We start from the raw sequence: 26508 nt of genomic DNA on the forward strand, positions 1-26508 counted from the left end.
CATATAAGACGGATCCCTGTGGTCTACAAAGTCTCAAAAACTGAAATGGTTAAAAAAAAAAAAAAATAATTAAAAGTTTTTATAATAAAGCATGACAAAACCAATCGTTAGGCTCAAAGTACAGGCAATAAAGATCAGTTTCTATAATGCTGCCTTCCGTTATGATGTTAATTAGTGTTTACCTGTCAGGAAATTAACCCAGATGTTAATTTAGTGATCCTAGTTTAGAATCTTGGTTTGCCACTCTAGAAATATCTCCTGAAATTATTTTCCAGGAGAAAGCAAAATAAATATGTTTATAAAACTCAATTTACATCGATGCTCAGGCTGCAGCTGATCAGCTTATGAAATAACTTTATTTGGTCATATAAAGGAAACTTGAATCACTGTATGCTTCATTCCATTTTGGATTTCAAGGAAGCGGTAGAGAAAATAGAACACAAGTGATGTGTCCTGTTACTGATAAAATAGACAAGCGGGTAATCAAGCTGCAAATGTATTTTTTAAAATTTTTATTAACAGCAAAAACTGGTTTCTTTAATACATAGGCATGGTATTTATAATACAACAGGATGCTATATATACACAACCCCCCCAAATGAACAGCAGAGGTCTGATCAAATATATAATTATGTATGTTTACTCGAACCCGAAACAACTATATGTCACAATTTACATAATGCCGCATGCTACGGTAATTACCAGACCTTTAAATCACTACAAAATCAGGCCAGTTTGTAGCTAAAATAATCTGAGAATCTTAATTTTCACGTAAAAATCTGACTCTCGCATGAAAATACACATTAGGTGATTCAGGGGCATTGAGAGAATCGTGCCGTACACAGCTTTATTATTTATAGCGCGATCAGGCCAATTCATAGTCTGATCCCAGGGGACAATGCCCAAGCTAAGTACGTGTTTTACGTTCAATATGTTTACTTGTGCTTTGTTTTAGCAGTAAACCATGGACACCATAAGGATGTCTACATCCTGTATTACATATCTCGTCAGCTTATCATTCTCAAGAGTTTTCTTTAGGCAAGTTGAAGTTCTCTGTACAGAAAAGCAAGATGCATCGCTACCTGGAACACAGGAACAGATATGTATTAAACTGATTCCTCCTTTCTACAAGCTAACTAAAAAATACGCTGTTGGCGTTTACACTTTTTAAATGGTTCCACTGTATATATAATATAGCTATTACATTTAGGTTTTTTTTGTTTTTTTTTAGCATATTTTGTTATTTTCTGTCTGGTACATGGTACTAGAACAGATTATAAATAGAGAAATTAACCAAATAAGAGGAGGAAAAGGTTATGTTATAATTTACGTATATATCATATGGCCTGTATAAGGCAAAGTTTAATCAAAACATTTTTAGAATGTCACCTAACCAAAGTACAAGCAGAGCTCAGATTCTATAGGTGAATTTTTCAATAATAAAATTAGTAAATTGAAACTGCAAATCTCCTCTAAATTCCCAATATTTTGATCATATTTTATATATAAAAAAAAACCATAATGGGACAAATTGATTGAAACACCTAGACAAATATTTTACTCATCTACAAAAGCTAATGAAAAAACCTGCTAAATACCCAATTTTTAAATGTTTTTCTTTGCAAGTTATAGGGCGATAAGGGCGTAAAATGTCCCTTACATTCTATACTATTTTTTCCTATTTTTGTACTTTGGGGCAAGAAAGAGATTTTTTAATGTATATTTCTATAAGGTGTTAGGGCACCTATTTAAAAAACAGAAATACAGGTTTTTCTTTAAACCGGATGGTTCCCCTTATGATGTAATGGTGATCTCACTGGAGTCTATATTTTTAATTTTTTTTTTTTATTATGATGCCTTCCAATATGGCGCTTGTGATCATACAGCACCTTGTTTTTGGTCTTGCTGAATACCTCAATCGTTGATTGCTTCCCAAGATCCTTTATTCCTATGACGTGCCAGGCATGTCAATTGTTGTTAACTGCATGTTTTTCCGTGATGTGCCTGGCACGTCAATTGTCGTTAAGGGGTTAATAGGTGTTTACATTGAGATATGCTTGCATGGCTGGTCATCCTCAACCATTTTCAGTTGTGTGTTATATACCCCTACCTTCTTCAAGACTTTAAGCTTGTTTGTACAGCATTGCAGAATATGATGGAGCTATATTATGGAGCAGTTATTGACCCAAAAATGACACATTCCACATCGCATTTGCTTTGGCATTGTTAAGTATCTATGTACCTTTTGCAATGAATCTTGCCAGGAGAGTGAATCACAATGGCTACCCCCTGCTTGAATATCTAACAATATAGATGGCATGGCAGATGCTGAAAAAAGGGAACAATAAAGAAGAGAAACTAGATAAAGCAGAAATACCATACAGAAAATGTAAATCAAACACAAAATCACTGCATTGAATATATCTTGCTTCTTGTTTTACATTCTCTCTAAACAATATTAGGTTAAAGGAATATTCTTATGATACAAATAATTCCAAATTCATTAAATAGCACTAACAATATGCAAAACAATTACCTGGACTAATTGCATTATGGCAATAATTGTCAGCGGCGTTCCTAAGCTTTTTACTGTATCTCAACAATCCCTTTAGCGGAACGCGTTGGTCATTTTCATACACTGTAATCAGAACTGAGGGGTAATTCTGTAAGATGAATCACAATGAGTACATCAACAAAAAGCAACACAACTGAAGTATTAAAACCATTCTCAAATGAACGTAAAATGGCAAAAATGCGGCTGCATGGGTACTTTACATCTCTGTTTGACTTTGTAGGGGCTTTTTCCCACCTGTGGCCTGATATTCTGGTAAGGACAGTACATTTTAATGCACTGATGGTGTTTGCTGTTAGAGACTGGATCCCCCCACTCCTCTTGTTCTTCCACCGTCAGAGGCAATGTTGTATCCATCATGGTGTTCAGTACATCCAGGAAAGGAGCCTGGGAAGGGAATTGTTCCTGGTTAAGCCCTGCCATACATAGATATATCAGCCAGAGCTTTGTGAACCGAGGCTGAATCAGACCCAGGCCCAGCTCCATGAGCTCACCGAGGACCAAAATAAGAATATTGGGGACTCACATATTGGGCTTTAGCCTTACCGGTTATGCGGGCTCTAATATGCTCTCAAAAGTTTGGAACCCATACAGTATATTGGGGGAAAGTAGGCCTGTGTACATGAAAGTAAACCGAATGGAGGTTGGTTAACAGTATAGGGGGGTAGCTACTTTGGCTGTTGTGTATAATAAATACAGTTGAAATGCCTTTTTTCTATTTTATTCACACACAGGGCAATAATGCAATATCTGGGTCTGGTGGCTGGTTACACTGCAAATTATATAAAGCATGTTCAATTCCATGATACATTTTACTGCATGCACATCTGTCTAATTTTAGTTACGCAATGGAAAAGTTTTGTATCATCCGCCTCCCGCCGGATCCTAATGTGGCAGGAAGCGCACTCGAGTATGCTTCCCCGCACCTACTCCGCCAGTCGCATGTGTGCTGGTTGAACGATGTCCATTCACTTTTCAGCAATCACCACTGCATTAATGTGAGCTATTACATGAACTAGGTTACCTCTAAGACCATTGTTTTAAAGAGTCCTGGAGCCGAGTTATGCAATGCCCCAGCTAGGACTCCTCCGGCACTTGATGCTTCTAGTGCTGTCCTGTTGGACTGGGAGAATCCCTGTTCATGCAGATGCACAACACAAGCGCGGAGATCGTCAACGCCATTCTGCTTTTTATCCAAAATCCCTTCTTTATGCCAGTTATGGCCTTTCTCCCCACCACCTCTGCAACACAAACATGTGCTTAAACATACATGTAATGAGTGTATTTATTTACGCGCACACATTTCGATGGGGTTTTACCTAACGTGGCAATAGGCCAATATCCAGCCATCGTCAACGAGCAATCGTTTCTCAGCTTTGAAACTCATGTCTAAATCCATGCCATAAGCTCCGTAGACGTGAATCAAAAGAGGCCTTTGTTTGAGATCGCCACTAGATCCTTTATAAAGGACTGTGACTGGCACCCTCGTGCCATCCTGTGAGATAAAAACAAATAAGGTAACGTTAATTCTGTACTAAAATATTGATCGTTTTACTAAATTATATCTAAAATATCCACAATAAGGTTAAAGAATAATGAAAAGTAATGTTCTTTCAAAGACGTACCAGTACAAAAGGAGAAAGGGGCCCTGGTCTTGCAAGCATGCAGTCTATATTTTAAAGCTATATAGCAGGGCTTAATAAATCCTAGTATTAACTTGATTTATTTAATGCATTAATGTTTTCACTATTGTTTATTAAACAGATAATAATTTATACTTGCCAAATATTTAGCGTATTCATCAAAAGTTTACTAAAAACATTTTCTATTGCGTTACATATATTTTGTGGGATTTTTAGCAATTATATTTAGAACGTAACATATTTCATTATTATTAACAGCAAGACGGTGTCTCCAATCATCATGTAACTTCTTTAACATTGTTGTAGAGGTCTCCAACGGACTTGCACTAAAGAAGCCTTCGGGCCGAGGGGCCTTTGGAAAGACGTACTCTGTATCTCGGCAGAGCTGGGCTAATCAATACAGAAAATAACCATTTAAGAAATGTTTATTTTTAATTCACATCGAAGCACAATTACAGCAAGCTGTAATAACAGACCAAAAAAAGTCAAATTATAGATATTGTGAGCAAACCTTGCTTTGGGCTTCTATTCTTTCGGTGCGATAACCTTCGACGTTTACGTCTTTATAACTAGCTTCCACCGCCAATCTGTTTTCCGACAATGAATAGTTAAATAGGACAGCTTGCTGTATTGGTGATGAAAGATAAAAACTGAGGTTTTCAGCCTCATACTGGGGGTGAGGACCTGGTTCAAATGCACAGGCCCAAGCGGGTAACTGGTAGGGAAACAAAAAAAGAAAGAAAAAACTAAAATTTTTGCAGCTAGTCAATTGTCCAATGATTATTCTGTTTTTCACCTCAAAATCTCTGCATATGTATGACAGATTTAATCTGAAAAGCTGTTTCACCCCAATTCATATGATAATTATATATACGGATATGAGAGCAAAAGAAAGCATTATAAACTCGGAACAAAACACTTGCTGACGGTGGTAAAGCTTTCAATGGTTCGCTGCACTCTACTTGTTAATAACCTTTTTTTAAACACTATAATGAAATTCAATCACAATTTCAATTAAAAAGTGAAATATGAAACAGGTCATGATTTTCTTGTCAAATTAAATTTGGTCTATGAAGTGATATTTAAAGTCAAATTTTTATCATCAAAGGGAAAACGCATTCGCCATTCTCCCTGCTAAATGTGAACAGGTAGCGGCTTTGGGCCGAGATGCCAGATTGCTGCTGTAGGAAATATAGACGGAATGAGAACTAAATGTATTGGAGCGGTCTGTATGCTACAGATGGTGTAAGTTTATTGCGGGAACATCAAGTAGCTTCCCTCGGTAGTTTCACTTCCCTGGTTAATCTAGAAGCCGGTTCTTTTGGTATGCAAAATGGCAGTTTTCCCCAGAGAATGGATAGCCATTTATTCACGCCTAACTGATGAGAAAGAAGGAAGATAGGGATCTTTTCACCTCAGGTCTATATCCTGGAACCAGAATTAAGAATTAAGGTGTGGGTGAATTGCTTCCTGATATACTTGAGTATGCGGGAAAACTACGCAGAGCAGAAGAAGAAGTGCTGACTCTTTATGTATAAAAACCTCACCCAAAATGAACGTAAAAGGGTTCTTTTCTAGGAGAGTCTCTAAGAAGAATCTCCTGGTAAGGAAAAGGCCTACTACAGCGTACAGACCTGACCTTGGGTGCTAACTATAATTGCTGCTGGTTTCAGATGAAGTTGTGCTGTGTTATAATTATTAGAATATTATCCTGTTTATGCTTTTGTAGTGTTTATTTTGCTGAACATTCTTAGTTTAAGGTGTATGTCGGTGATTTATTCCATTTTTGTTGTGATACTATAATAATGTTATTGCATCTTTTACTAACAGATTGTTTTGTGGCCTTATTTGTTACAATATAGTTATATAGATATACACCCATGTGTGTACTCAAAAGAACAAACCCTGTAAGAGGGTCAGAATGTCTTACACTGCCGCAAATTCTTTTTTAGCTTATTTATGATCTGCATTGAGCTTCTGTTATTGGATGACTTTACTGATTAACAGTGAGTCCCGCTTTTTGTAGGTTACGGATGGTTGCTCCCGCTGGTACCCCAAGTGGAGCCCGAGGAGATGAAGCTGCAGCCAGTACCAGTCTCCGGGGGCAACTACCATGGCCGCTTTAATACATGACTTATGTCCTGTTGTTATCCGTCCTGGCAAATATCCAGGACAGAAGGTTTGCTCTACACCGCCATACACAAAAACCAATTCTTCCGACAGCCAATCATAAAGCAAACATGCACCAATAAACTAGATGTTTGCCAGGACCGATGGAGACATGATGTATTTCTCTAAGTCAGCATTGAAAAAGATGCCAAAGTTACCACTGAAAACCAGTTCCTTATGTATGTGCCGCTCGTACGCAGTTTAGCTGAAGAATACAGGTAAATAAATGTTTAATAATCACTGATGCCCATCTTGCAAGAAACATGCCATAAATCATGCTTAGAACACAGCTCTGTGTACGAAGACACTATTGAATCCAAAGTTTTTCGGCCATATCACACTTCCGCTCTTCAAGTTTTACCAAAACATGGAAAATGTTATTATTATAATTGACTTTATAGCACATGTTTCTATAGCAAAACTATATTTTTCTTTTCCGCTTCATTCGCAGGAAACGTAGGGGTTTGTAAAAAAAAAAAAAAAAAAGAAAAAAAAAGAAATAAAAAGCTAACTTTGGCCAAGGTAAATTATGGAGCGATTTCCTTTGTGTTTAGACGGAATTCACATTATTCCACTATGTATTTCAGCGTGAACATAGGTCTCAGTTGTTGAAAAGAGGGCTGCTATTATTCTGCGATTGGTTCAAAGTGCTGCGGAGATTGTTGTGTAAAGTAGTTATGAAAAATACCCCAATGAAAATCCATTTGGAATGAATAATATGTTATATTCAGTAAGTAATTCTATTCACTTCCTTCGTTCCTCGCTCTCTCCCTTACATTATGTGCCCTCGGCCAGCTTGTTCTTGTAATGTAACCAGTTTGATTTCAGCTACTGATCCTGTGCTACGGGGTCGCTCCATAGTATTTAGTCACTTGAAATTGGTGCCTTGTAAACCGAGTGCTACAGAAAACTACAGGGCAAAACAATAAGCCTTTTCTCGGCACATGTACACTTGGTGGTTAGCGGCTATTATGGGTGAGATTCTCGGTGAAAGAAGAAAAGGCAGAAAATCAGTATTCATTCTCTGTTAGCAGCTAAAAAGGCCATACGTTTCATTCTTCCTCCGCTGCTAAACATAACAATTCAACGCGACGCAATGAAAAATTAGAGACTGCACGGCTGCAAACAGTCACGCTTTGATTACATTCTAATTCCTTTCATTTCAGGCATCGCTGATTTGTAGGCTGCAGACAGGTGCGGAGAAGCAGCGTCGGAGAGGGAAAGAAAAGATTTGATGCTCGAGTCGCGGATAGAGACAATGTGAGCTCCAGGTAAAAAGTGAAGTTCTGATGTACTGTATGCACCCAGGCGGAAAAAATGGATCCACAAGGGATACAAATCTGTATTAGGGAGCTCTGAATTGACAGATGAATATGCAACAACAGAGAAACTTAGCAGCATACATTACTGACAGCGCCAAGGCCAGAGACACTAATGAGGAATGAGTTAAACCGGCCATACACTCCCAATATCTATCCTTTTTCCCAAAGCAGCCGCAACACCACCAGTTCCTTAGTAAATTAAGCATTAACAGCCTAAATGAGAAACAGGTAATGAAGTATTCCTGGGATGCAGACCTTGGAGGTCTCCGGGTTATGCACCGCTGCCCATGGTCACTTTTGTCTTCATCCCGGCAGAGGAAGCAGCGTTTAGCCATTTCCATTCCCTACCCGCTCAACATGGTGCTTAATTCTGCCCCTCATGGAGTCACATCCCCAGAAGAGGGAGAGCCCCAGGTAGCCTGCTCTGAGACGTTCTCAGGTACGACCGTTGGTCATGTAAGTCCGGTACAGCTAAATCAAACAGCTTTACATAAGTATTACCCCGTAGCTAAGTCAGACTATATGTAGAGAGGGGTAAATGTCTGACACATCTGATTTAAGGCACAAGGATTTCTAACTTTTTAACTTATATTCTCCAAGAGCAATCCTTACTACTCATTTTAACTGTGGGGAAAGCAGCCATTTTTACACATCACGAGAAGCTGCTCTGATCCGTTGTCAGTATTAATACACTGTATACATTCACAGGGCGTTGTGCCCTAATCAGCGGTATGGAAAATGATGATATATATGGACTCTATTGAGTAGAAAGTACAATAAGTTGTTGTAAACAGGAAGGTGCTGTGGGACATGATGCATTTAAATATACATTTAGTATGGTGGGAGCCAGGAAAACATTTGTAGATGTCCGCATCTTGGACCTTACCTCAACAGAATGAACGACCTTTTCACTGGTGAGGGAAATCACGTCCAAGCGGAGGTGACCATGATCCTTTAGCACCATCATACAGTGATCCTTTAGCATCTCCATGTCCACAAGCTTCACTTTTGATTTCACTTCATAAACCGGTTTCCAGTGTCCCATATCACAAAAAAGTGGTGCCTTCATTAACTGTTTCAAAAGAACATGAATTATATGCATAATGAGAAAATACCAAATCAACTCAAATAAAGGCATAATGTGTGTCACATTTGGTCTATATGAAAGGGTCGGTAATATTTCCTCCTCTATTTCTTACTACAGTTTTCTCTACAATTGCATCTAATTTCAAGCCAATTAAACTGTGTGAGATCCTTGTGCTACGTATTATGCGCCCACATTATTTATCATTGGTAGCAATTCAGAAAAGTCCTACCACCACGTCATAAATTTCATAAATACAGAAAGCAAAGACCAGGTCAGTGAAGAACCTTGTTTGTGTCTGGCAGCAGGATAGCAAATCCTGTGCTAAAAGCAGAATCCATGAATTACAATGTTATATATAATAATGTATTATAACAATCAGAATTTTAACTATAAACACACATTTTGAAAAAATAAAATGTTTTTAAATACATTTAAAACAAAACTTAATTAACATGGAGGTTCAGAAATCAGACCACATGTAACGCAGTGTTAGTTACCTTATATTCTGCTGATTCTCCATGGGTGGTGAGGAGATAGAGAGACCCCTGTCTATGCTCTACATGGTAAATCATTCCTGGAACTCTTTTCTGCACCAGAACGGGATCTTCCAAAGGATGGCTGCAACGAACCAGCCAGACCTCCGAAGTGCTTTTACTGTTACTATTAATTGTTAGAAAGCGCTTGTCCCTTGTGCAGTATATATCCACAAAATACCTGTCAACAGAAACGTACGGTTTGAGGAACATTTTTTTGAGGATGGGGGGGTTGTTCTAACATCACCATTTTGGAAGCAAGTTTTGCAGTTACTGCTTATTTTATATAGTGGGCGATCACGGTATTTGTGAACTTTGTATATTTACTATTAACTTAAATAATCCTTAAAATAAACAATCCTTAAATAATACGTGAATAATGAATAATAGCATACCAAGGAACATATTATTCATATTATTTCATGTCTTTTCTTTGACTGTAGATCATCTGTTGTATACTAAGGCGGGACCTTGGAATTATGGAAATATTATTATTATTTCAATAAAAATTAAAAGCAAAGCATTAGACTTATCCATTCTTCCGCCCGCAGTGCTGGACAAAGCACACCCAAAAACCCATTTAGGGTAAAAGTTCTTAGTTCACCTCAATGCTTTGCTCTCAGTCCTACAATGAAATAGTGTTTTGCAACAAGGAAGATGTATACACTGTGTGAATTTATTTGAAACTACCTAGCTGCATTTCTGCTAATTACGCTACACAGAGCTAATACAGTAAAAAGAGACAGCCACAACCCAACCTTCCTATACAGATCATGAAATCTCAATGTTTCTCACTAATGAGGTCTTTATTATACTGTATAGGTTTCCCTTCACACAGTCGCTCACTGTTTCACTACATGCAATTTGTGCTGCGCTTTTTTCCCCAGGAGAAATGGCTATAATAAATAAATCATTTCACTCACCGGGGATCCTGTTCACTATAAACCAACTTGGAAGTGTATTTATCTCCATATTCAGTCAGAAAAACATGGTGGCAACAAAGGTTCTCCTGCTGCGTGTAAAACAAGATGCTCTCTGTAACCCACTCTGCAGACAAAATAAATGGGAAGTTCACATCCAAACAAAACTATATTCAAGTAATAGCAGTGGCAGGGAGCGTGCAAAAGGAAAACGCTCCCCAAATAATGATTCATTCTAGAAAATATGTTTTTTGACGCCTGTCTTTCTGATGTGTACAGCTGCAGTCTAAAGGCTTTCATATCATACGGTCTAATAACTGGGGTCCTCCGCACCTTCTGCCTCTGTCTAAAGTTCTCATCTAAGTATTATAAAATTTAAATAAGATACTTTTTTTTAAGCCTGCCTATTTCTTTATGCCATATATCCATCACATGCATGTTTACTTTCCCTCGCTGTATTAACCTTTACCAATTCTGCTGACAGGGTGTTCCACTTATATTAATCCTCCTTACGTCTAAGCCTCTGACCCTATAGTTTTGGGCTATGACTTCTAATGCCTCTCCTCCTCTGAAATATACTCCTCTGGAGTCACACTCCATCTCTCCTCCAGCCTTTCAAGGGCTGACTTGCTAGCTTTAAATTGTCAGCGTATCTTTAGAACTTACCAAAACTGTGCATATTTTGTATACAATGTACTACTTCTGGCACGCTGCCTAGTTTTACAATAATGCAGGTCGATTCTTCTCTTTCAGAACTCTTGAACTTAACAGCCAAGAAGTTCTGTTTGGGTGAAATTCTTATGCGTTGAACTATGTGATCTGAGAGCCCGATATCGTCTGAACACAGCAAAACCTCAAGGCTTTCTTCACCTAGAATATACATAAAAAAATTAAATATATCAGAAAGTGGAGTGTGTGCTAGATAGCGCTTTGTGCCTTAATTACCTCTCAGCTACAGTCAGTGTATCAGATATGTATTAACTGTTAAAGTTCTTGGACTGAGGCATCGCTGTGGTGTTTGGCTGGACCGGGGTGTCTAAAGCAGAATGTTGGAATCCAGCCACGGGACAGATTAAAGACCGGTGAAAAATAAATAAAAATTACCAATTTTTGGTTGAAAACGACAAATGCAGCCATTGTCTTCAAAGTACATGTAATCCCCTTGTCTTACCTGTCAAATAGAACAGAAATATTTCTTAAACACAAATGTTAGATTCCTGTTTGCAAAACAGCTTTTAATGACACATATCTTATGTCACATACATGGAGGAAAACCTTTTGGAGCTGAATCTATATACACCGTCAAAACAAAGAAGCCTCAGATGAAATTTAATATTGAAAGAAAAAAATCAATATTAAAACCGATTAAAAAAATCTACACATTAATTATTAAATTTGGAACTATCGCACCAGTAAGCGTGGCACTGTTTACATTAAGGCGCTATTATACTTTTATTCCACCCTCTAATATGCAAAGCAAATAGCAGATCTGTGATTTTATTGTTTCATCTAAAGGTTCAGTTACAACACAGAAAGCTGCAAGAAGCCATTTCAGTTTCTAATTGGGACAGCCTATCAGGGAATGTTCTTGCGTCACGTGACTATTAAGTATTCTGGGCAAAAATGATAATTAAGGCAAAATTTAACATAATTAAATGGTTGGCAAAGTCTTGGGCATTCAGCAGCACTAGGAGCGACTAGCCATAACCTCCTTAAAAAACTTGCATCAATCAGCTATCCTGCCTCCTACTCCTTCCGTTGGGTGAGATGTATACCAACCGCAGAAGGGTATGGTGGAGGTACCAAGGCTAAGTAGGCTGGTTCAGGGAATGTATTATCATCTACTCATCTTTAATAATGACGGCCGGAATGTTTTTGGTGTCTGTAGACACTATCACTCCGTATGCATAGTTGCATGCAAACCTTTCACTGAAATAAGACCGAATTCATCTCCATTTTCTAGCACCTCAATGTAAAAATGATTAAAGCTAATTTGTCACTTACCATCTCGGTTTCCGTTCTGCACGGATAATTGGTATGCATCACATTTAATCGCTTCTCCAACATGTCTGCTAAGTCACGGTACTTCACAGAGACCGTCTGCCAGTGCTTCCGTTCCCAGTCTAGAAGAACCTTCAAAACAAAATCCAGTGTTCTGTAACTTAGATTTTCACCCCTAGAGTTACATTTCCGCATAAGAGACACGGTATATAATTAAATATATATTTAAAATGTTTGAATTCTGAAATTCTAAGTTTTATATAACTCATTATTATTATTTATTGTTTATATAGCGCCATCAAATTCCGTAGCGCTGTACAATGGCTAGACAGGACATAAGTAGTATGTAACATAACAAATTGACTCACAGAGACAACAGGTGAGGAGGGCCCTGATCAAACAAGCTTACAATCTAGAGGCACATAAATATATATAAATATGAATAATACATGCGTACACTCAAACAGACTTAATGACACATATTTAACCTATAGTGCTGGGAACAGGGAGAAAGAGAGAGAAGAGCAGAGAAGAAAGACAGAAAAGAGAGAAAGCAAAGAGAGTAAAAGGTAGAGAGAGAATAAAACATGCCTAGGCTCTATTTATTTACTTGTGACAGGATATATCACATTTTTTAATTGTAATTTATATATTTGCCACAGGCAATTTTATCACAAGAAAATAAATCCAATCAATACATCCAAAAAAACCCAAAACTTTAAATTCCTAATAAAAATGAAATTATTTCACAGTGGCAACGGGACAGTTGACAGGTACACAAACACTCGCATTTATAATAAATCAGGAAATGCAAAAATATCCAAAATTCAAATGGTTTTCTCAAATGTAACTATAATGTGTATTTAGTGCTTTATATAGATTGGGACCCACATACAGTGCATCGTTGCAGAAAATCTGAGAGCCATTTAAATCTCCCATCGCTTCCAACCGCTAGAACAACAGGTGTTTCCCGAACACGTCGCTCTCTTGAACCTCACACAGTAACACTCAACGTTCACATAACAGAATCCCACAAGACCCGATTTATACATTTAAGAAACGAAGACTAATTGCACAGAACGCTAAGCCACCTTGCTATGCCATGTAAGACTTTTTGGCAACCGAAAGGTGGCTACCAGTTTTCAATCAAGGACATTGTTTTGCACACCGGTGCGCTATCCTCAAAAAGGCAAAGCAAAATAATCCAAGGGCATGTTGTTTAAACAGTTTCTGACTGATTGTGGCAGAAGGAAAATACCATAAACGCGATAGGACTAAATAATTATGCTTTTTCTCGTAACTATTTTTATTTTTGTAGTTTTGAAACTCGCCTCTTACGGTTCATAGCTTGAGAAGTCCGTCCGTTGTTTGTAAAAGTGAATTTAGCATCACGCGCACTTGAGTGAAAGAAACATTGCCCTTTCAACAGATGTCATCTATTGCTGACACTTGGCGTTCTCACTCACACTTCCAAATGTCTCTCTCTTCATAAGAGATTCTTTGAACCCCAATCCCTTTGTTCCTTTTTCCTCCCCTGATGTCCCTCTTTTCTAGGAGCTCAGAACGATCGGTGGGTTTGAGTGTATCAGTGTTCTACAGCCCTAAAAAGCATAACTGAGAGTGTAGAAACACATAACCTGCTGCCATCTAAGAACCACTCCCTCAAACGTTATTTGGTTCTTGGTCATATTTTATGATTTAGATGTCCATCCAACTTATGTCAAAAAATCCCTTAAACTATTAAACTCTAGCGCTGCTGCAGCAGGGTCATTCAGCTACGTTTTGTGTGAACAAATACAAAAAAGCTCCCCAAAAAAACAGAAAAAGGCCACTTTAAAGTGAGATCTTTTACCTGGCCATTTGTAGAACAGACCTGTGAAGTCTTCTCCATGTTGGTCCGATAAAAGATATTACGTCCAAAAAAGACTCGCTTGCTATGTTTGCTTACGGCAGGACATTGAATTGCAGCCCTCTTAAGTCATCCATACTAGTGTTTTAGAATTAATTAATAAAAATAATAAAAACATTGTGAATCCATGTGCAATGTATTGTATTGTGGAATTTAAAAAATAGGTAATTTCCTTTTATTAGTCATACTAAAACCTTTGTTGAGCCACAACTTATCCATTCAGCTCTCTGTCAGGAACAATAAAAATGGAGACACTGTTTTCTCTTAATGCTCTCATTCATTTTCTTATTTTTTCCACTAACCTATATTAAATTGTTTGTAATAAATGCAGAAGGCTTGACATATTCAAATTATTATCGGCTTCTTGTAGCCATATGGAGTGTCCGCTGCTCTTGAATATTGGGGTTTCCACGCCTCAGTTTATGGCCCCGGACATGTAAACATTACCGATTTTTAGTTATTTACACCTTATCAACTGTATTAAAATATTTATAGAGATAACACACAAAAGAGATTTTCACAGTCTTAGTTTCTTCTTACCTGTTTACCCTGCTAAGGGAATCAAATCTTAAGGTACAAACAAAACGTACGTACTCATGAGAGATATCCGCCTTAACTTTACAACAATACTGTGGTAGAGGAAATTCTACAAAAGCATGACTTTATTTAACATTCCAAAAAAATACAAAAAAAAAAAATTAATTCAAATACTGTGGGGGTTTTTTTTTTATACAAAAACGTGACTTTGTTTAACATTAAAAAATAAAAATACAAAAATATAAAATTCAAATACTGTGGTATTTTTTTACAAAAAACATGGCTAACCTTCAAAAAAATATATACAAAAAAATAAAATTCAAATACTGTGGTATTTTTCTACAAAAAACATGGCTAACCTTCAAAAAAATATATACAAAAAAATAAAATTCAAATACTGTGGTATTTTTCTACAAAAAACATGGCTAACCTTCAAAAAAATATATACAAAAAAAATAAAATTCAAATACTGTGGTATTTTTCTACAAAAAACATGGCTAACCTTCAAAAAAATATATACAAAAAAATAAAATTTAAATACTGTGGTATACAAAAAATGACTTTAACATTAAAAGAAAAATCCAAAAAAAAAAATCAGATAATGTGGTATTTTTCTACAAAAACATGACTATTTAACATTCAGCCTGAAATAAGTATTGTAGATTAAAGCAGCAGAATATAAAATAATTGTAATAGATCTGAATTTTCAGTGGCTTAGTTTCCATAAACAAATGTTATATATTATTATATTTATATTAATAAATAATTTAGACAGTAAACTAACTCTGGAGTGTAAAAATAGGGGGATTCAGGTCCCGAATATTCTTAGTACCACATTAGCCATGCAAACAGGACGGTAATAAGTTCACTTTACACAGAATATGGATAAATATGTAAATGCATAATGTTTGGATGTTTTTAAGTGCTATTTTTGCAGCACAGCCCCGAGAAGCTTCCTGCTTTGTTTTGTGTGCATGGTTTTGTTTTTCCCGCCCTCCTTTGCAACCAGGCACATAGTTCGCTGCCTGTGCCACTCTTTGTTGGCTTCAAGGTTATAAAGCAAAAAAAGTGGAGTAAAAATGATGATGCTAATGGCTGACAGACAGTATTTAATGCAAGCTTTGAGGACACTGAGGTTCTGTTTCAGGCATAGTTAACTACGTGGTAACTACGCCTGAAGAAGAGACCTCAGTGTCCTCAAATCTTGTGTTAAATACTATTCTCTCAGCAAGCCGTTTTTACTTTAAGTTTGCAATTATTGTCAAGTACCTTCACCTTGACTCCTGTCCATTTTACTGGTTTCCAAGGTACCATCCTTTCTCTCTTTGCTTCAGTCTTAATATATTTCTGCCAAATATATGGACAAAGTAAAGTAAAAGAGGGCATTATAGACTTTGTTTTATTATTTTAAGCATTATACAGTCACTTTAACTTTTTTTTTGTAAATACTTTGTTTGTAAAAGAAAGGTGGCACAAATCACACCACACAATGTGTTGCATCCGGCACAGAAAATAGTTTTGGTATTTGGGGCCAAAAAAGACATTAACCAGCATATTATGACTTATTTATTAATAAATGCAGTTTATACAAATTATGACGCAAGCATATCAAGTTACAGCATGCTGCGCATGCAGCATTTTTGTGGAGCACCCTACACACATATATATATATATATATATACACACATATATATATATACACACACATATATATATATATATATAAAATATATATGTTTTCTAAAGAACCAACATATTTAGAGGAAATGCGGAAACTGTAAAAGAGAAGTATCCGCTAAAACCAGGACTGAGAAGGCTTTAGTGGACTGAAATAGTAATTAATGTAGAACTGTCTAAATTCATACCTGCCAGGAAGAGAATCCCCGGAGTAAGCCGTGCCTTGGATATTTAGAGGACTTGTGCTTTATGTCAGAGCTCCGGCGGTATGTGAATAATACTTGGCTCATAGTTTTTGAGTGGGTCATGTTTCTGCCATTAATAAATCCAAATGTTCTGAGAAAAACACCCATAATTATTATTTCCTCAGTAAATAATAATTATATTATCGATTCTTAAAAGAACACAGACGGTAACCTAATGCACCTTCAGCACTCATGACCTAGTGTGTGTATATATATATGTATGTATATGTATATATGTAAAAGGGTGAATATATATATTTTTTTTTTCCACAGAAGGTCAAATCCAGATATAAAATAATAATTATAATAATAATAACGACAAATGAAAATGCCAAACGCGTGTGAAGCAGTCATACAGAACTCTCAGGTCAGGGAATTAGCCCGCAACATGTTGCTGGTCGCACGATTATGACGTCACGTCAGAGCACTAAATACACGTCAACACGATTTCTCTTCACAGAGGCATTTTGGTGTAGCCAGATGTTTTAAAACGCCCTTGTTATTGGTAGTAAATAGTTGACTTCTTAATAAAAATGCTTGTCTTCAGTGCCGGAGACGATATTTAGCTACGGTAATATTCCGTGTAAAGTCTTGATTGTTTAGAACTCTGTGCAAGCCCGTCGCTTCGGCGCCGTCAGTAACAGTGCCAGTCTCCTATTGGCTCGCAGATTTGGAAGGGCGCGTCGTTTAGGTTCTCGTGTAGTTTGTTTCCGGAAGTAGCCGGCACTTGTGACAGGTGCATGTGTGAGCTACCGAGATAGCGGTTCTTGTGCCTTCGGGGATATGGAGAGCACAGGGCAGGAAGGGGGTACCCGAGGAGAGGGAAATTGTGGGAGCTGTACGAATACGTCGAGTGGAGAGGCGGGAAGCCCTCTGAAGAACAGAACTGGAGTCGCGAAAGCTCGTTGGAAGCTCCTGGGACAGGTACGGCTGCAGCTGCCTATGTGCTGCACAACCTCAGAATGTGCGGGGACCCGTTTCCCGCCTGTTATGCTGAGGTGATTGTACATCCCTGTAAATGTAACCTCCGTCTTGGCCATGCTTTAAATGCTTGCAGACAGAGGGAGTATGATAGATACATAGGGTCCATGTATGGGTTAATTGTGCTTTATGTCGGGCCTACCCTCTGTAAGGTTCTGCCTCGGCCTTTAATGTTTAATCACCAAAGGGACATTATGAAGGGTCAGCCCTGCAGTTTCTGCTACAAGAAGAGGTCTGCCTGCCCCAAATATTGTAGCTGCTGAGATTTCGTCAACATCTCTTTGCACATTGAATTATACATTATCCAGGGCCAGCTTAGCCCTTCTTGCTGGGAACTTGCCTGAGACCACCCTTTCTAGTGAATAGCGAATTTGTTGAAACAACAGCACTGTATTTTAGTGAATTGCTAAATCACTGTGATCGCAGTGATGTCCCAGCTATCGCATAACATAGTGATATCCCTGATGGGTTGTGCAGGCTGGGTGTGTGCCCCTACTTTCCAGCTTTTATTCCGTACCATCGTAGTAAGCTTTAACAGCCGTTATTTCCATAATGGCGTAAATGTGTTGACGTCGTAATGCTTGGTTTTAATGACACAACGGCACGATACTGCTTTTTCAGTTCCTTCCCTTGTCGTCATTTTTCTTTTTTGTAAATGCTTTTTCTGATACATACGGAAAACAGGATATTTATTTTCTTTGTTGTAGGCTCTGAGGAAAAAAAGCTTGGATGATGACCATTTGAAGAAAGTTTCTGTCAGAAGATTTCATTCGTTCTGTCTTTTCTCAAAGACTGCTGTGGATGAGGAGATCACAGAAGATGGTTGTCATACTTGGTATCAGTACGCGTGTGCTTCTTATCCCGAGTACAGTGTTTATTTGAGGTATGTAACTCATGAATTACTTATTTTTTTATATAACCAACTGGACAAAAAGCCTGCAAGAGTGTCCATGTGGGAAACTAATTGGTTGTGGCAATCTTGTATGGCTGAAGTGACTCTTGAATGCTGTTGACTCTAAAGCTTGTTCCTGACACCCTCACTGATGAAGAATGCATGTTTTAGTTATATGTAAGTATTTCTATATGCCCACTTCAAAAACATAATAAAGAACTTAATTGTGGTAGAAGCTGCCACTACCACGCTCCTCAGACAATTCGTGTCTCTGATTGGCTACTTAAAGCAGCCAGTCAGTGTCTGAACAGGACCTGCCTGCAGTATTTGCTGAGCCAGCGCTGAAGGTGACTAAACGTGTTCAGCCAACATCTGCATGGCATCCTCTCTGAATGTTTTCTATTTAACCTCATGACGCTGCTTTCGGTACCTTCAGACTTCAGGTCCTCCGACAGTAGCAGAGTGTGAATAAAAACGTAAGCGCTCCTATATGTTCAGGAGGTAACGCTGCACATGCTAAGGTCTCTTGTTTGTAAGCCTTTCCATAGGTTTATATCTAGACTCTCATAATGCACCTAATTGTCCTTTTTCACACTATACCGTTAGATATTTCTTTGTCTTTTCCTCTCAATATATTATTGACCACAAAGCCTTACTTCAGCATGAACATATAAAATCATTCAGTACTTTATGCTCATTCTGTTGTGCTCAGGAGACCAGAGTTAGGTCAGTGGTATAGCAGCACTTTGTCAGCCGTTGCTATGGCAACGCATGTACATGGCAAGGGTAATTTAGCCATTTTTTTTTAATTTTTCATGTCCTTATCTCATTGGAACTACTTTTATGAATGCTGTATGTATTTGTGTGTCCAGCTATGCTAAGCTTGGCATCTATCCTTTCTGGGCTTTGTTTGTGGAGTCGCTGCAAAGAGGTTAAAGGAATGCTTTCTTAGTTTTGTTGCATCCTGGATTAAATAGTTTCCTTTCCATTGTATGATATGCACAGTATATTATAGTGGGGAAAATACCATGAACGTTGCTGTTTAGCCAAGATGCTGTCACTGAGTAATTGTAGTAGTAACAAACTAATAATTTTTCAGATGATCTTAAGGATTTGCGTATCTCAAGTTGTCCTGGAGAAACATAATTAACTGGTGGACTAATTGGCTAGAGGTAATCTTTCTGCAGTCTGAGCCAGTAACTTTGATTCATAGGGTTAGGTTGCCTCGTCTTGCCTATGATTTCCTTAAAAGAGAAGCTAGAAAGAATTTAGTAAGTAAGCAGGGTGGTTGTCGTTGGACACTTTGTATTGCTGTAAACCTCAGAGGATCCATTACCTGCCCTCCGAGATTAACATGTGCTGAATTCATGGGTTCATTGCACAAACCTCTGTGCCTCCATGCAGAATCTTGCAGGTTTCTTGACTGTCCCGTGCAGAGTCCCCACTTACTGGTAACATAAGTTAGTTGAGTTATCTCTGTAAATGATTCCTCACCTTTAACGTATGTATGGGGGGGGGGGTAGTAATTTGTTTTCAAGTAGTGGCACTATGGCTTGCATGTTTGCTTTCCCCCTCTGGTGGTTACATTTTATAGTGACGTTTAGTATAGATTCCTTAAATGGGTTTTCTGAATTTTAGAGCTAGTTATTTAACAAGTTTGTATAGAAAAACTCTTCTTTTAATTATCATGTTTCTGAATTATGTCATTTACCCTGTGATCCCTGTGGCTTGAGTTATTTTTATGAGCAACACCTTTCCATTTCCATGAAGCCCTTTCCCCGTGCTCACTCCGAAGCCCTTGCCTTTAATGTAGAGAGGATGGTCAAAAGTCTTGACCGTTTTATTAGTATATTATGCATCCCCGGCTCAACCCTTCTTAGGCCCTTAATGTTACATAGTAAGAAAAAGTTACAGCTCTCTGGGAAATGCTATTTTTATTATTATCTTTATATAGCGCCAACAAGTTACACAGCGCTCCTTACAATACATATATTCAAGGGGTCTGACAAGACTAGAATTGACAAACCGATACATTAGCTGGAGATACCCCGGCTCGCAAGCTATAATACCCTAAAAAGTTTGTTTCACTGAACCAAAATACATTCGGCATAAGTACCTCTTTAAAATATGTATATGAGAAGTGTACTGCCGGTATTGTGTAGTGTTGGGCTAAATATATATTTTTGTTGTCTAAAAATAAATTGCATAAAAATCTGAAATTTTGCTTTGGTACATTTAAAAGAATAGTTTCTTAGCAACGCAGCTGAGACAGGGGGAAAGGCATCGGTGTATGTTGATGTAAGATTTGCTTTTAAGCTAGAATAACATATTACATGTATTGTATTAAAAACTATGGGGGTCATTTATAAAGTGAAGTTCAGCTGTAAAGCGTCGTGGCTTACCCTCTTGGCACATTAGCCTCTTGCCTGTAGCAAGAATAATGCCCTTCTAAACTAATGCCTTCCAAAATCCCATATTTTATCTTTCTGTACAAGTCTGAAACCTGTGTGATTGAATTTACGTGTTAATACTACAATTAATGTAACTCTGTTAGGGGTTTCATGTAATCATATACTGTTTGCCAGTGAAAGCAGCCTTCTTAAAAATTTGCTCCACCACTTGAATAATCCATCTCACCATTGGAGCTTTAGACGTAGTAAAGCGGAAGGGCTGGTGAGACATGCCGCTATCTGCCGGAGGAAAAATAGTCCGTGTGTTTGAAACTATTGATTAAAAAAAACAAAACAAGCTAGGCATGTAAATGGTAGTGGATGAAAACACCAAGCAAAAAAAAAATGTGCCGACTTTATATTGTGGTCGGTTTCCTCAACGCACCAAGTTTTGGGTGCAAACAGTACATTAATGGGGAGTCATCAATGCATGGAAAAATTGTCACCCATGGGGCACGGGGAGAAACGCTATTCCACATAGCAGAGCATTAAGTATCCAGTTTGATTAGTAAATAAATCAGTTTTTTCCTGTATACTGGACGCGCTGATCATGTCTGATTTTATCAATTCAAGCTAATTTATGATTATGGAATAAATATCACCATTTACCCATATTGCTAACTTTTGATTCTGTCTGAGGTACTATTAGGAGAAAATGTGACCTAGTGAGGGTCCACAACCCCCTCGGATACCCGTACCTCGTGCTGTGAACGAATGAGAGAATCTTGAAAGAATGAGTTTGAAATTTACATAATCTTAAAGTCTCTTAGATTTTTCTGTTGGAATATACTACACTATATTTTATTTTCACTGTTTATCTTTACATACTTCAAGCAATCTGTACCCCGTGTTCCATGTGAAATTCCTAATATAAGTATTTTTTTTTATTTCTGGTGTGGTATAAGTGTGCTTTCCTACACATAAATACATACTAAAAATACATACATACATACTCTTAAGACTTAATCGTGTGAAAATACAGAAGCATTGAAGAAGCTTTCTGTTTCTATGACAACCTATTTGTGCCTGTTTTTGTTTTACATGACAATTAGTCTCTTCGGTCCCCATAGGACATACAGGTACGTCCTGATTTTGTTGCAGCGCAGGGACATCTCCCTGTTGGGCTCTCCCCTGCTGGCTGATCACAAGTATTGCAATTGGCAGCACAGGACTGAGGAGCCCTGCTAGCTGATCACATTGTGTAAAGGAAGAGGGGGGGGGACATGTTTCTCTTCCTTCCAAAAAATTGAAACGAAAAGGTGTCCCTTGGCTCTTCCGCTAAGTTAAAAAAAAAAAAAAAAAAAAAAAAATTGGGTCATTGTTCAGTTGTGGCACCTATAGTATAGAAGAAAATGTGATTTATTCTCTATTTTAGTACAGGTTTTTTTTTTCCTATTATCACTAATTCTGTTATGTATTTCTATGATTTTAAAAGAAAATCCTACTTCTGAACAAAACAATGTATAATTTGTGAGTTCATGAAACTTGGAAAAGAGAAATCATGGTTTAACAAACGTGGTGTAAATGACAAAAAAATATTATGGTCCATTGCTTAAACCCTGGGCCTGAAGGGGTTAAGTGTGTTACATGATAAAAAAAAAAAAAAAAAATGATTTCTGCAAATGGTTTTGGGATTTAACTATATGAGGAATTTTGTATAGATCTTTGAGCTGGTAATCACTTTAACATCAGCATTATTCTGAATCTGAGTTAAACAACCTAAATGAAAATTAATAATTTGAATGAACTTGTTTTCTAGGCACAATTCTGGAGTTTTAAATGTTGCTGAAATCCTGACAAGTTTTGACAACACTGGGAATGTGTGTAAGTTATCTACATTATTTTTATGTTAATAATATTGCCACTTATTTTTGTCATTAAAATCAGTATTCTGAATGCAGAAAAAAATGTGAGCGTTTCCTGCAAAAATGCCCAAATTCATAGTTTAAATTAGTGAAGTTCAGCCTACAAAATAAAGTAGGAGAAGCTACTTATCGATAGTGGGAAGTGGTGGGTTTGTAAAGCCGTTTGCAGGAAGCGGCTGCTGTTGGTTAATGTAGCATCTCGCTTGAGATCTCATCTACAGCATTGGTTGGAAGCCACTGATGAGAAAAGGTAGGTGTTGCCATAGGTGTAAAAGCGTGTGCATCTTATGACTTAAGCATGCTTTGCGAAGGGCCTATCCCATCAAGGTTGGAGCTGACCTTGTGGCATGCATTGTTAAATTATTATTTTAAATGTTTCAGTCTGAGATATGCATAGGTCCGGTCAGCTCTTCTTGCTGGGGAAGCTTGTTGGTTATGGTCCATAACAAAGTGAATTGAAAGCGAGTCTCCTGCAAACTGTTCTGCAGCAAAGGAGACCGTAGCAAATAACCTTCGCAATAGAGGATAATAAGGCACAATACTCTCTTTTGTGAGAGAATGTCCTTGTGTGTATAAACTGACAAACATTAATTTATTTAACTTGTGTGTGTGTGTGTATATATGTTTTTTTTAAGTCTATCTCGATCAAATAGCACATTCAAATGCAAATGTATTTGTGTAATATAGAGCAGAGATACATGCTCTAACCCAGCGCTACATTCAACCAATTGGGAGGATACATTAGCATATGAAAAACCAAGGCTGATCTTGCATAGAGATTATGAATATGCATTTTAATGAATGTAGACCCTGGACTGGTGTACACCCTGTTTACTGCATTTTGGGGGAAAATGAGGAATGGCTACCCTTTGCTTTCTCACAGTCTAGAGTGCATCTTCTAATCTTCCATATATAGTGTGTGTATGTATATGTGTATGTGTATATATATATTATATTTTAATTGTGACATGTTCTAAGGACGTTGAAGAAGAAAGATATTTAGGACCCAAAATGCTCCATAGTCTCTACCCCCTCACGCATGCCTCCCAACTGTCCTGATTTCCTGACTCTATTCTGCTGTCCCACTGAGCTCTGCCTCTGTTCCGCTCTTCAGTACAGGGGTAGAGCTCGGAGGTACAGCAGTATTTGGGAATTTTGCGATTTCATTCTCCAGATGTGTGTGAGGGCCGCAGTGCTGCCAGTCAGAGAAAAAAATCTACATCCCAAACTCTGCCCCAGTGTCCCAGTTCTCCAGGGTTAGAAGTTCGGTGGAATGACCTCACCTGTTCCAAATTAGCAGGTTCATGACTGTATGTTTCTAAAAGATTGGTTAAACCTTTCATCATTTTGGCTAGAAGTAGTAAGTAGCTTTTTATTTGTAGATTTGTTTTTGTTTTGTTTTGTAAAATACTGCCTGCTGATTTATGAAAATAAACTTGCACAACTTTTTTAAGAGCTGTGGACTGTGGTTGTACCCTGGAGGAACGTGCTTTAAAATTGTGTATAAACGCACATATACATACACTCATAAAACCAAAACTTTAACTTGGCTTATACACTATTCAAGACGAGTTAGGGAAAATAAATAACAACATAAATTATAACACCACTTTTTGACTCCATCCTAAAAGATTGTTGTATATCTTCTACTTGGTCCCTCATTACTTACATAGTACATAATCTTTTTTGACCTAAGTCCATCATGTTCAACCCTTCTACCTAACCTTCCTAGTCTTAATCCAAATGAAGGCAAAAAAAAAACCCCTAATTAAGCTACCTTGAATTCTGCCATCAGGGGGAAAAATTCCTTCTTGAAAGGCAATCGGATTTCTCCTTGGATCAAGAAGCACTAAAATATTTATTCTAATTATAGCCCTGTATGTCATGCTTTTCTAAGAAAATATCGCTGTCTATAAATATTTCCTACAACTAGGGCCATGTATGCCGTAGCCCAATTACTGCTGATTTGTTCATTAAAAGCGAAAGAAACAGAATTTAAAGACAACTAAAAAGTGATCGCCCCATCTAGTCTGCCCATTTGTGTTTTTTTTCTTCCTTCACCGTATTGTATAAACCTCTATCACCTCTGCTGCCGCTCTCTTGGTAAAGTAGGAAATTAAATCCGCCATCGGTCCAGGACCCATGTGCCCCCATCCTCCCTTTTACTATGTCCTCCAGCTTGTCAGAGAGCATGTTCCTTTACCTGCTCAATTAGTAAACTTTCAGCAGGGGGCGCTGCTGTTCCAGCTCAGGCAGTCTGTATGGATCTCACGGAAGTGTGTTTTGGATGGGAAATGTCTGGTGTTTTTATAGGTTGTATCTGCTGACCCTCCTGTTTCATAATTAGAAATGCAATCCAACTACCGCGTTAGTTTAATTCATACGAACCTTTAAACGTCTAGTATATAGTACTGAGTCGCATGCGGGGTGAAAACAGGCAAAAGAAGCATTTTAAATGCAGCTCTAGAATGCTGTGCTTCATTGTTCCCATACAAGTGAGTTCTTTTTGCTGTCGTAAAATCAATAAATCTGTTGTAACCGGTTAATAGCTTTCTACTTGAGCTAAAAACAGAGCATTTATTTTTTTTATGCATTTTCCGTTTTTCAGTAATAACAATGTATGATCCTCGGCCTCTTTTGGATGTCAGGATAGGGATTGCTGGAAGCATCTGTAACATATATGAAACATTCAATGGCATTCATATACGTACAAACTCTGATTAAGTCCTTGAAAGTGGAAAGGTCATTATTATGGGGAGGGGGTTTTGTGTCCAGCAACTACAGGCACTACCTGTCCTGGCATTGCTCTCCTGCAAAATAAGATTGGCGTTTAACACTTGTGGTCAGCGTTTTTTTTCTTTGATAAAAGCTTCATTATTTTACTTTAGTTACATTCTTTGTCGGTTTATAGAAGGGTTATTTTGTGGGTTTGTGAAGCAGGAACATTTTTCTTTCTTTCAAGCCAGTCTGAAGAGAAACTTATGTTTGAATGCTTACATTTTGTGCAATTTTTTGTGATTCTGTGTGATAGACTTGTGCATCCAGACTCATAGGAATTTCTATGATTCTCCGAAAATGCAGAGCGCCCCCCAATGAAACAAACGAAAGCAAAGCAAAGAGCTAAAACATTTTTTTTTTTTTTTTTTTTTTTTTTTAAATTCGCCTTCATTCACTCTCACAAACTCACTCTCTGAATGTCATCTTCTCCACCAACTGCTTCCGTGTCTCTGTCTTTGTTTCTTGTTCTTCTGTCTTCTTAATTCGTCCACTTCTGCAAAAGGGTGGAGCCTCCGGGCTTCCACCATATTGGTGTAACGGGGGGGGGGGGGTCTATGTGGCTCTGCCTTTTTGCACAAATCCACAGAGAGACCGGAATAATATTGATAGATTCATAGAGAAAGAGAAATGTTTCTGCATCTCTCTTTCTCAGCGACTCTTTCTCCGCTATTCTGGCCTCTCGTTAAGTTTTGGCAGAAGGGCCAGGCACGCCCTGTCCTCGTCCCTCCTGTCAGTAAGAGGGTGACCAGGAGACTCCGCCGCATTAATTCAATTAATTGAATTAACAAGCATTAATTCAATCATACAAATTAAGCCACTGGCACTGGAGCCTTTTGGTGCTGTGATGCAGTGCAGTCTGGGCCTGATATACTTAGTATGACTGTCATGATCAGGAAAAGAAGATTTATTTTGCTAAAAACACTTATT

General features: G+C 37.8%; 2 protein-coding genes across 3 annotated transcripts in view; one reads left to right on the forward strand and one right to left on the reverse strand.

Moving 5' to 3' along the window:
- Nucleotides 1-935: 935 nt before the first annotated feature.
- PREPL (prolyl endopeptidase like) lies at nt 936-16679 on the reverse strand. Of its 2 annotated transcripts, XM_053460958.1 has the most exons (14): nt 16559-16679; nt 12251-12379; nt 11351-11417; nt 10913-11116; nt 10250-10373; nt 9291-9507; nt 8593-8778; nt 4727-4930; nt 3892-4067; nt 3597-3813; nt 2810-2959; nt 2537-2663; nt 2243-2328; nt 936-1082 (listed from the first exon to the last, which is right to left on the reverse strand). In XM_053460958.1, exons 1-14 carry the CDS (start codon nt 16676-16678, stop codon nt 1035-1037), a joined length of 2055 nt encoding a protein of 684 aa, XP_053316933.1. In that variant the 5' UTR covers nt 16679; the 3' UTR covers nt 936-1034. The 2 variants fall into 2 exon arrangements, with proteins under 2 accessions (XP_053316933.1, XP_053316932.1); XM_053460957.1 differs by lacking the exon at nt 936-1082 and having other exon boundaries at nt 1879-2328.
- Nucleotides 16680-17323: 644 nt separating this feature from the next.
- Nucleotides 17324-26508, forward strand: part of CAMKMT (calmodulin-lysine N-methyltransferase) — a 143624-nt gene continuing 134439 nt past the window's right edge. The window contains exons 1-3 of the mRNA XM_053458884.1: nt 17324-17539; nt 18304-18479; nt 22698-22762. Of these exons, the coding sequence (XP_053314859.1) occupies nt 17399-17539; nt 18304-18479; nt 22698-22762 (382 nt within the window). The 5' untranslated portion in view covers nt 17324-17398. The remainder of the gene's footprint in view (nt 17540-18303; nt 18480-22697; nt 22763-26508) is intronic.

The sequence above is a fragment of the Spea bombifrons genome, chromosome 3 (genome assembly GCF_027358695.1).
Source record: "Spea bombifrons isolate aSpeBom1 chromosome 3, aSpeBom1.2.pri, whole genome shotgun sequence".
Lineage (NCBI taxonomy): Eukaryota > Metazoa > Chordata > Amphibia > Anura > Pelobatidae > Spea > Spea bombifrons.